The sequence below is a fragment of the Gallus gallus genome, chromosome 4, assembly GCF_016699485.2.
Source record: "Gallus gallus isolate bGalGal1 chromosome 4, bGalGal1.mat.broiler.GRCg7b, whole genome shotgun sequence".
Classification (NCBI taxonomy): domain Eukaryota; kingdom Metazoa; phylum Chordata; class Aves; order Galliformes; family Phasianidae; genus Gallus; species Gallus gallus.
Genome location: NC_052535.1, coordinates 18,594,676 through 18,606,573, shown reverse-complemented (window position 1 = coordinate 18,606,573; position 11,898 = coordinate 18,594,676). Strand labels below are relative to the sequence as shown.

Below are 11,898 nucleotides of genomic sequence, written 5' to 3'. Positions count from 1 at the left end.
CCAGGAACAGGGTACAAGAGGCTCTATTGGGAAAGGGAACCTTCCACAGCAACAATGGCAAATTGATTTCTTGAAACTCCCAAGAAAAGGGGGGTATCACTGTATGTTGGTACTAACTGATACCTTTTTGGGATGGCCAGAGGTATTTCCCTGTAGGACAAATAAGACTCGGGAGGTCACAAAAACGGTGTTACATGAAATAATTTCAAGGTTCGGGGTTCCTGTAGCAATCTAATTGGATCGAGGCCCACATTTTCTTTTGCCAAGGTGGTCCAATAAATAAGCACGTTATTGGGAATTGATTGGCAATTGCATACACGGTATAGACCACAGTCAAGTGGACAGATGAAAAAATGAATCACCTGATCAAATTACAGATAGTAAAACTTGGCCAACAGGCTGAGATTTCCTGGCCACAGGCACTGCCTTTGGCACTTTTGAGAATTCGGACTAAACCCCGAACCAAAGAAGGACTAAGCCCGTATGAGATTCTTTATGGGCAATCTAATACTGTACAAGAGGAAATCTCTATACAGGTGGGGGATGAGATGTTGAGTGAGTATGATTATTAATCAGAGTTGTTGTGTATATATAGGTGACACTCAAAAAAACAGAGACTGAACTGCAAGCCGTATGGGAACGTACCAAGTTACATCACCAAATTTACATAGATAATACTTCTTTTGGTGTTACAGAATTATGGAAAAAGCTCACTAATTAGATACCTAATTTTGCATGGTTAAAGCAGCTCTTTATGGCTTGCATTATAGTAATTGCTTTGCTTATGTTAGTATGTATTTCTCTGCACTGCATATTATGGCTGTGTAAGGGTTCAGAGAATAGCTATGAGGACTGGTAGAAACACAGGCTAAGACAGAAGATGGAAAATGGGAGTTATTTCAGGAATTCTCCTTCTCGAAATGGGATCATCTAGCAAAGGGTTTTGCTAGGCTTAAGAAAAGGGGGGATTGAGATCAGGAGCTCAGGTGGGTCTAGGGTTTGAACATATAGGGATAAATAAGCTAGCTTTGAAAACTAGGAAAGGAGAACAACATCTCAACATTTCATGGTCAGCTGTGCAAACACAAAGAAAGGAACAACACAAGATAAATGACTGTGACCGGTTTCAATGCACTGTAAAGCGGTCAGACCGAGGAAGACGTCGAGCCTTCGCAAGGAAGACTTCTGACTTCATCCCCATGACCACCAGAGGGAGATCCCTACTACGGACAACGCATGTGCGAGGGGAGGGGTAGTATGTAAATGAGTTTCTGGAAGAACAATGGATATGTGAATGGGTTCCAAGAATTTCTGCTGAGTATGTATGGCTTTGGCTTCTAAATTTGTAGTGCTTCTTCTGGCTTGTGTGCAGGTCTGGTGGAGCAATCCCCCTGTGCCTGATTGATTGAGCAATCATCGAATAAATCATACCTGCTTTACAACTTGCTTGGGTTATAGAGTTTGTTTCTGCAAGTCAGTATCGCTGTCTGTTGGTACTAACTGATACCTTTTATAGTGGCCAGAGGCATTCCCTTGTAGAACTAATAAGGCACATGGGATAACTAAAGTATTGTTACAGGAGGTTATTCCAAGATGTTGACAACTACTTGGACTGTCAAGGAAAGTGCACCATCGAAAGATAAACTCATAAGGAAAGGATGATCTTAATGTACATGGGGTGGTGTCTGTGGCAAGTTGATGATGTGTGCTGTTACAATTTGTATTTTGGTTTTAATAGTACTATGTTTTGTGATGTTGTGGGTGGTAATGTTGTACCTCAATTTGTTTAAATGTATTATTGTAACTTTTCTCCCTTCTATTTGAATCAACCTTATATTTTCCATATTTAACAGTGGCTGCTATTAAGGAAAGTGATAACACTCTCATTAGTAGGATATAATACAGGATAACATAGCTTCTTGAAGGCCCTTATCCCCATCTTAGGAGTAGCATGGCTGGAAAGAGCTATAGTAAATATATCTACCACTTTAGAAATAATTGAGAATGCAATGGCAGATGCCCTATGGGCAGTCTGAGAGGAAGTATCCTCTCTATCCAAAATTGTATTACAAAACAGAACGGTGCTTGATTTGTTAACTGCAAAGGTGGAAAGTGAGGCTTATTTTGGGACATGTTAAAGAAGAATGAAATAATCTAGCAGGTAGGGGTCCTGCTAGATTAAAGAAAAGGGGGGAATTGAAGAGTAAGAAAGGATTCAGTAAAAAGGGGTCTGCATAAACTATAGGTAAAAGGATTAGAAATAGCTTACAGAAGCAAATATGCAGAGGCCACTAGACGAATGGGATAGTAACAAGATGGGATTAGGACAATGCGGGGGGGGGGGGGGGGGTAGGAGAGATAAAGATGAGATTGTGAAAACAGCTCAAGGACACCAGGCAAGGAGGTGATAAGGTGTCTCAAGAGTAAGTTAGAACTGGTTTGGGGGGTACCCCTCCCTCAGGGTCAGAAGTTTATAGCGAGGAAGACTACGAGCCTTCAAGAGGAAGACTACAGACCTTCATCCAACGACCACCAGGAAGAGACCCCCACTGCTCATGACACATGTGCGAGGGGGAGGGACCGTATGCTAAGGAGTTCTCAGAAATGTAATGAGTATTTATATGAATTCAGGGAAAATCATTGATTATGTATTAGCTCTGCGTATATGTATACCAAGTTTTTGTCCTGATGGCATGCAAGTTAGGAGGAGCTATCCCCCTTGCATCTGGCTCTGCGCAGCGTTGATTAAAACATACCTGATTTTATAACTACTTTGTGGTTATAGAGTTTGATTCCACAAGTCACAAGAGTTCTGAAAATTCCTCATGAGGTGCAGGATGTCATTCCATGGTTTACATAATGAAAGCACCACAAGCTCAAGAGAAATTACAGCCACAGTCATATATTGCAATTGTGATTTTTGAAGGTAACAGCAGAACCATTTCGTCTTATCTTATTCCCTGCAGTTAGTAGAAAAGCACATTGGAAGATCATGCTGGTGCTTGTGCAAGTCTGATGACAGGCTGTACAAGCAGCATTTGTTCCATTGCACACCCAGCTGCAAATGCTTTGCCACAGCCACATTTCTTCACAGAGACCACCACCAAGTGCTGTAGTGAACTGCAAGCATGCTGCTTCAGTTTCTTGTAAGAACACCTACAACACTTACAAGGCTTGGAATTCACACACTAAGTGACCATACACTAAGTTTTCAGATACAGTTAGAGTAACAGCAGACGTAGCATGGCAAACTTCAGTTTTTTTTCCACACAGAGCTGGTTGAAGGATGCCCCTCTCACATGAAGGCACAGAGGACCAGCACACCGGCTCCCCAGGCCTACTGCGTTGCTGATGTCCTGTTATGCCCCTCATGAGCTGTTTAGGCCACAGCCGTCAGGCCATCAGTGCAAAGCTCATTAAGAACTACCACAGCAAGGACATTATTCTTCCCTCTTGGCTGTAATCACTGCCGTGGCACGAGGACTCATATCAGCTCCGCCCGCCCACTCCGCCCCTCAGCCCCCGAGCCCCCGCTCGATGGGCCGCTTCAAAGAAACGCCCACCCCGCTTTGCCCCCTTCTGATTCGTCAGAACGCCAGGGGCAGAAGCGCAATGTGATTGGCCAGCGGCGTAGTCACTCAGTGGCACGACCGCAGGCTCGGTTGTAGTTTGACGCCGCCGTTGTGGATGTGTGCGAGTGCGCGCTCGCGGGAGGGGGGTGCGCGGCCAGGTCGTTAGGCGGTCGGCAAGCAGCGCATGCTGGCTGGGGCCGGCTCCCCGCTCCGCCATGGCCTGTCACGTGACGGGATTCAGTGGTTACAGCTGAAGCGGCGGCCTTCTCACCGCCCCTACTTCTCGCGCGCCGCCCGGCGGTGACCGTTTCGCTTTCATTTCCCGGAGGCCGAGGGCGAACGGCGGCGCGGAGAGGCCTGCAGTACCACCCCCATCCGCCCCGCCCCGCGCGGCCCCACCCCCGCGGGCTCGCGGTGAACTGAGATTCCCCTTCCCCTCCCCCGCCTGGCACACCCACACCACACACACACACACACACCTTTGCCTTCTCGTCGTCCTCCTCCTCCTCCTGCTCCTCCTCCAGCTCTTGGAGAGAGAGAGAAAGAGAAAAGCAAAGAAAGAGGTGCTGAGCCTGGGCCTCCCGCACCGCGCCGCCGCGCACAATATGGAGGAGCTGGTGGTGGAGGTGCGCGGCTCCAACGGGGCCTTTTACAAGGTACCAGGCGCTCGGGCTGGGCCGGGTCGGGCTGGGCCTCAGGGAAGGGAGCGGGGCCTGGGACGGGAGGAGAAGGAGGAGGCGGCTGCTGCGGCGGCTGCGGCTGCGGCTCCTCCCCGCGTGGAGGGAGAGTGGAGCCCCGGGGCAGGAGGGAGGAGTGGAGGCCGCTGCGGGGCCATCGCCGTGCCCGGGAGGCGGGAACAGCGCCGCCGGGGAGATGTGGCCCTGGGGCTTAGAGCTCTGTGGGCAGTGGAGGGAGGGAAGGCCCCGGCCGCAGAGGAGGCCTCGGGCCTTCGCCATTGTGGGAAGGGGAGGCCCTGGTGCTGTTGGGGCGGGTGAGGAGGCCAAGGGCCTTCGTCTCGGCGTCGGAGCGAGGAGGGCCGGGGATGGGGCGTTACTTGTTAAATCCTTAGTTTTTGTCGCTACTTAAGGAAAGTCTTTCTCGCTGTCCAGGTTCCCGGGAGAGCTGTATTGCTGGTGCACGGAGTTTAAGGCGGGGGAGGAGAGGGGTGCTTGTTCCATATACGTTCACAATAAGAGCTGTTGTCAATTATTTTTCTTAATGCCATGGCTGGGGATGTTGCATATTGTGCATTAAAGAGAGTGTTGCTTGACCAAAAATGTTTGCTGAGCTGCTAAATGCATCTTACTAGCCATTGCACCTTTTACTGAAATTACTGAACAGCATTCCATGTTTGTTTCCAAATCTGTATGCTGAATAAAGCTATCGCTGATTCTTCGATACGCATGTTGTGTTCTTAATATTTCTGTAAATACCGTGTAGTATTGTCGTGGCTTTGCTTTTGTTAGGATGCATTAATTAGTGTATTATTAGGGTGCAAGATGTGGTTTTACCCTGTTCACTGAAAACCCAAGTTTGAGCGTGGTGAATTTGGGCCTACTATCATTGTCACGTATACCTGTTACAAACATACTAGAAGCACTCCTCAGTCGTTTTCTGTAAGTTTACTGTTATTTAAATGTTGTAGTATTTTTAAAATTTAGACGTTGTTATTGTGCAGCATCAAATATTTATGTTAGTAAGGAAAGAAGAGGTAGAATTTCACACTCTGTTAATGTGGTAGGGTAGACTGGTATCCAAATGATACAGGTCCAACACCCTTGACTTGAGTTTTTTCCATGGAGACAATTTAATAACTTATTTCTCAAATGCATTTGTTAATTCTCATTCTGGAGAAGTTTAAAATAAACGAATAAGGAAAGTATGGAAGAAGTCTGAAAGCTTGGTACACAGATATATTCTTCAGGTTTGCAATGTTGAAGTTAAAGTCCTGGATCTGCATATCACTTCCTGTAATTAAGTTATTTAGTGCTTTGAAAAATCAGCTTTGAGGTTTTTAAGGGTATAGTATTTACTTAGGAAAAAACACAGGCATAAATGTGTTACTTCAGAGAGAAGGTCTAATGAGGCTTTCATCAAGTTATATGACAGTATTTCTACAATAATGCAAAATAAATGATACTAAAAATGATATTGTACATTCTTTAGTAACCAATGTTGTTAAAGAAACCAGAGAGAATATAAAACTTCTGTGAAGTTTTTTTTTTTTTAAGTCAAATGTAGTTCTAATGTCATTATGTTCTTTTTCTCTTTCCTCCAAAACATGTGCACGCTTCTGATTGTAGTCAAGGTAATAATTACAGATAAGCATATACTCATAGCAGTTTATTCCTTACATGTAGTTCAGTGTATCTAAGTTATGATATGGGCACTGCCTCCAAATTGTGTATTATGTTTGCCTTTTAACTTTTAGAAATTCAAATAGAAGAATTTTACTTTTTTTTTCCCCTCCCTTCCTTAGTCTCTAAGGATTCATTGGGATGGATTGGTTGAATTATCTAAGGGAACTTAAATGGGACATGAAGGTTTATTATGCTTCACCTGTACTGTCTGACTAGATGGCGCATTACATTTAAGATAAATGGAGCAACAGATTAAGTTTTTTAGTTGTTAAAAAAGCAATCTCATGAAGTATTACTCAGTGTAGATCAGCAGTTTTCCTCCAGCCTAAATTGCTGGGGTTTTAGTTACAGATCTTTCGTGTATTGTAATGTTTGGGTATCATGCTTCTATTAAATAATTTATCTGAATGTTTTCTTTCTTTTGAGTTTTATGCTTGTCTTGCAGATCTGGGATTTGATTATAAAAATCATTTGATTGGTCCACCATAACAAGGAGTCTAGTGATGTTAGGCATGGACATAATTGCAATATTAATTTTTTTTTGTTGTTTAAAAAGTTTCTTTAAGCAGTCTCCTTAGAAATGTTTTACAAGAATAACACAAAACATACCTAAAGCAAAATGTTTTAATTCCATCTCATGGTCTACTGGTACTTAGTGGTAGTTTCTTTGGCTTGAAATCATTCTTTTGATCTTCATCATTATACGTAAATATTTTGGCAAAAAAAAATCCTGCTGCTATGAGGATGTAGAGGGAAGGAACATGAGGCTGCTAGAGTCGTGAATGGGTGGAGTGGTACAAATAAGTACCTCATTTCCCCTTGAGGCTTTCATAGATTCTCTAAAGACTATATGAATTCAAGTGCATAAGCATGTTCTGATTTTGAGTGTTCCCAGCAACATCTTGATCTTGAAAGTACAAAACTGGTGCCTAATTGTCTCCTAGACGCTACTGAGAGCCATAAACTAGGGTTTTCTTTGCTTATGTTACCTGTGGGACTTGATCCCAAATGCATGCTGAGATGTATCTAAAGGGATCGTGTTCCACGCATAATACAGGAGATGCTTTTGGTACTTCAGTAAGTAGAGTATGCCTTCAGAATGTAGAAGGTTTTAATTCAAGTTTCATACTGGTCAGGTACATTGTTTCACAAGAGTTTTTGAATGCATCATTTTGTTAGCTGGGTACTAATTCTTTCACAGAGTAATGATTTAATTATGTTAAGAATGCTTTGCAATTCCATGAACTTTTTTCACTTTCCCATATGAATTATTCCATGGAAAGTACAATGCAGTCGATAAACATGATTTAGGAATAATCAGTAATTTGGTGCCTGAAAATGCTTTGTTGTGACTTAATAAATATATTAATCTATTTATTAATTATATTTTATTAATAATATATTAATATATTTATTAATTATAAAATATATTGCTTGGCCAAGAATCCCTGAGAATGAAAGATTAAATACCGTTATTTACTTCTAAGAGTATTCCAGCAGCCAGGGGTGTGTATCTTAAGGGGAGGGAACTGACCTTTAGCTGCCCTCAGCTAAGTAGCTAAATTGTGGAGGTGCATGCTGTTAGGGTACATCATTTCACATCATGCTGGTTCACATAGGTATATAATTGAAGGTTTTCACATTCTTATTCTCAGTCTGTTGTCCAATCTTTCCAGCACTAGCTTTAGATATTATTTCCTTTGAAAAGGAAATATGGTGGATGTCTTTCTAGCATGGGATTTATTTATTTTTTTTCTCCATTTTGGGAGTAATAATCTCTTGTAATCTCTGCTGGAGACAGGAAACATCCTGTTGGAGGCAGCATACCACATTAGCAAGCATCTTCATTCTCTTTGTTCATTCACCGTCCTTCAGAGGATGATAGTCTGTACTACTTTTTCTGATTCACTTTTCATTTCTGTGACTTTTATTTTCCTGGCCTGCCTTTTTGTATGGTGTGCCTTTTCTCAGGTTTGATTTGCTGTTCCTTATGACTCTTTCCTTGCAACAGGTATAAAACGTTACAAAACTGCTAGGCAGATGTAGATGCTGATTTGTATAAATGTAACAATCTTTTGTCTTTGAGAACATATTTTTGCCTATTCTCACTTCTTTGATTATTGATTTTCTGTTATTAAAATGGTTGACTGTGTTTCTGTCTGATGTAAGGGTTAGGGAGGACAACAACAGCACTTAATGGCAGCTAGAGCCTCTGTTCGTTCCTTAGAAGTGTCTGTCACACCATTTAGTGCATAAATAAGTATATAGGTGTCTCCAGTAATTCTTACTTTCTATTTAGTAATTCATAAAACTTAGACCATATCTTTATCATTCAGCTCTTCTTAGAATGTCAGTGTTCATATGTGTGAGAAAGACCAGATATGTCGCTGTTTGATTGTAATCTTTTTTTTGTTTATGTCTGAAGCATGGAGAAAAATGCTAATAATAACTGAAAGTCAAATCTGGTGTAGGAAATGTGCCACGATTTGATTTTTCATATCAGAGGAACAAGCAGTCCTAGCCGCTGTAAAACTTGCTTCTATTTACAGGAAAAAAAGCACAACGTCTAGTGATTTGAATTTCTTTTTATGTACTCTTAATTTGATGTCACTGCAGTTAGTGATATTGTAGCTGCTGTAGTCAGTGTTCTATTTCCTTATTTTAGTTCTATCTAGTTTCACTTTGTTTTTAGTGCTTCTTGTGTGTGTTCATATTTGTGGTAGCCAGTGTTCTGTCCCTTCTTGCGTGTGCATTTCAAGTCCACATATATGCACCTTTAGGCTTGAATTTCCATGCCCAATTTGGACTGGTTATTTCCAGAAAGACTGAGGATTGCTTGCTGTGCTTTTAATAGCAGTTTGTGTGAAATCAGTACCTATCCTTTGCCTTCAGTGGTGTCTGGGACTGGCTTGTCCTGTTATTGTGAATTTGACTTGTGATGCTAATGATCTGTTGCTTCCTTTCAGCATTGTGTGTAGTTTTCTCTGGTATGCGTAATAAAAATACAGTTGTGTTAAGCATTACTTTCAGCTTTCCAAGTGCTTTAATGATTAAGTTGTTTTTTTTACAGCTACTTACAAAACTTGATGTTTCAAAACATTACTGTTTGTACTTAGAAATGCACGGATGCTTAAGTGTACAAACTTAGTGCTTAAATTTTACTTAATACAGATCTGTTTAACTTCTTATACCTGTGGAAAATAGATATAATGTTGTGGTACAGGCTGTAAAAACTGATCTGATCAAGGTACCAGATTGTTTTTTTTGATGTCACAAGATTGGAACTGCAGAACAAGGAAAACCAGCTTTCTGTGATTGGATAGAATTAGGGAACTGTATGTTTAGGCTATTAATATATTTTGTCTGATTGTTTTCTAAGCGTAACATTCATTATAGAAGTAGACTGAGGTGTTGTATATGTTGTATATTTGAATTGAGATATTTTGCTCGGAATTCTATGTAAGATCAGCAAGGCTAGAAGTTAAAGAGCAAGTAAGTAAATCAGTGTTTTTGTCCCAGCTGGAGGAAAAAGCAGATATTCTATCTGTTTCTGTGACTCTGTTGAAGTTTCTGTTTCTGTTGACTCCTTTGAAGTCAGTGAGACTTCTGTACTGATGCTGCTTGTTCGTGGTCAAAAATTCTTGATTCAGGCATGTTCAGATTTCTGGGTTGAGGCCAAAGCAATGTTGAAGATCTTAAGAGGAGCCTTCATAGTAGCTGGAAAGTGAGGAAACACTATAATAATTAACTTGTAAACCTTTGCACATTATTGAGATCATCTTCAGCCTAATGAAGCTCACCCTTATTTTACTGTGTGACAGACAGTAACTGACACATGCTCTCCAACTGCTGTACTAGCTAATAAGTCTTTAAAATAGGACATGATGTTAAATTAAAAACAAAGATTGCCCATAGTTAAATATTCTTTTAATTAGCTATTTGCTTTACATTTTCCAGCTTTTATAAGTGGTAGAGTGTTGAAAGGTGATAGATTAGTCCGCAGCTTGATAACTTACATTTGCGTCACTATCTAGTTTGTTTATTGATGGTAGATTGCAGAATGAGTACCACTAGTTGCTTATGTTGCTGTAGTCAGGAGCTTCTACTCAGGGTGATTTGGATGTTAGGAGCTGTCAAGCCTGAATATGAGAATTTTTTTTAAACTTCTGTGCTCATGTATTTCTCTGTCATAACCCATACATACTTTTCAACAGTATTTGGAGCATCTTCTGGTGTTTTAATGACTAGAGAGGGAATTACTTCTCCAAAAGGATTATTCATCTTTCTTTAGCAGAGACAATTTTTGCTGTTCTGTGAATGTGATAATCAAATTTCAACAATTTATTTCTCAGAGCATTGTATTATGTTAGCCTTAACTGTTTTCCTTAATGCCGTTCTTGTTCTTGGTAGTGTTTCTGTTGGATTTCCTTTAAAATAACTTCTACTTTTGTATACTCAAATGTTACAAATAAATCCCATCTTTTCTATTCTGTGGTGTGAAGGAGTTGTAGCAAACACTCGGTAGTGATTGCAGTGTTATTTCAGGTATTGAAAGCATTAATTTCTGTTCCATCTGTAAGAATAGGTGATTCAAAGCTGTGCATGACAAAACATTTTGGACAAAATGTGGAAAGAATCTTTGGTGATATGTATAGTGTTGCAAATCAAATCAGGACTACCTTAGTACCTGTGAAATGCACGTTCTTCTGGAGTTTTCTTGCAGAAGAGACAGCAATATAAAACAGTACATAAATGTTCAACTGGGAGTTGTTTTGCCTTTTATATAAATAGTATGACAATTGTGAATACATACTGCTTATTTTAATTATAATCAGTTGTTGCAGCTCCATGTTTGTCATCAGGTACTGCTTTTTCTTGATTCTGTGAGATACTGCTGCAATTTAGCAGATGCTTGAGAATACTTCATGAAAGAATTGCTGGTGGAATTTTTTTTAACTGCTTAGGTACCATACCTAATAGTGTCTTAACACTTTTTAAAGGTGTGTGTTATTCTTTTCTTGGAAACTTGAAAAGTGCAGAGAAAGAAATGTGCTACAGTTCATTATTTACAACTTACAAGGAAGTTGCTGCTAAGTTATTTTCAAGTTACTGATAATTTGTGCATCTACTGAAGTTCACCTCCTTTGGTAGAATTAGCTTCTGTAATCTCTCTTGTTCTTGGACTTTCATCCACCTCTACTTTGCAAGGACATGAGAAGCATGGAAAAGCAAGGAAAATCCTCAGCGTGTTGCTAGTGCCTATCTATTTCGGTAATTTTTAAAGGTATTTTTGAAAAGAAACAATGCAATATTTTCAACCCTCATTGCTATGCACCCCCTGTTTGAGGCTATGAAAAATATCTTCTCTAGTGAATCCCAAAGTTTTTTATGTAGAATATCATCTTGATGTTTGGTGGATGGGGAAGTTTGAGCATAAAGCTGAGAAATGATCAAGGATCATTGAGTTCAGTAGCATAAGTGGGGAAAAAAGCACTCTCTAGTCATAGGCTTAACTCTGTACTGTGCTCCATGGTTGTGTGGGAGACTTAGCACAACTGCTATTCATTCTCCAGAAGAAAACAAGAAGGGCTGCAGGGCATTTTGCTGAAGTTTGTATGCTAAGGATACCGACTGTGTGAATGAAAATTGTACTAGAATGGATATGTGCGGTTTTTGGTGGATCAGTATTCAGGCTTACCTTGTGGTGAAATAGGTGGGATTTTTTTAAAGAACAGTTATGTTTAATTTCTAAACTGTAGTTTTCTTGTCAGAAAGTACAAAGTGATAGCTATAACTCAAGTTTAATATATTGGATTTTATATCTCGTAATTCAAAATGATTTTGTCATTTGTTTGTGACCTCTTCTGTTATTTCTAAAAAGTAGAAAGGCTGTGTGTATTACTCGGGCATTCTATGTCTGCATGTTGACAGTCATGAATTCAGGAGAATTCAGCTTTCAGTATGTG

General features: G+C 40.5%; 1 protein-coding gene across 6 annotated transcripts in view; it reads left to right on the top strand.

Moving 5' to 3' along the window:
• The first annotated feature begins 4,019 nt into the window (after positions 1–4,019).
• FMR1 (FMRP translational regulator 1) overlaps positions 4,020–11,898 on the top strand; it is a 30,847-nt gene continuing 22,968 nt past the window's right edge. For 3 of the 6 annotated variants that reach the window (XM_046940046.1, XM_046940045.1, XM_046940047.1), the window contains exons 1-2: positions 4,020–4,228; positions 4,682–5,880. In XM_046940046.1, coding sequence (XP_046796002.1) covers positions 5,827–5,880 — 54 coding nt within the window. In that variant the 5' untranslated portion in view covers positions 4,020–4,228; positions 4,682–5,826. The remainder of the gene's footprint in view (positions 4,229–4,681; positions 5,881–11,898) is intronic. The other 3 variants (NM_001389656.2, XM_025149834.3, XM_015285261.4) reach the window with 1 other exon arrangement.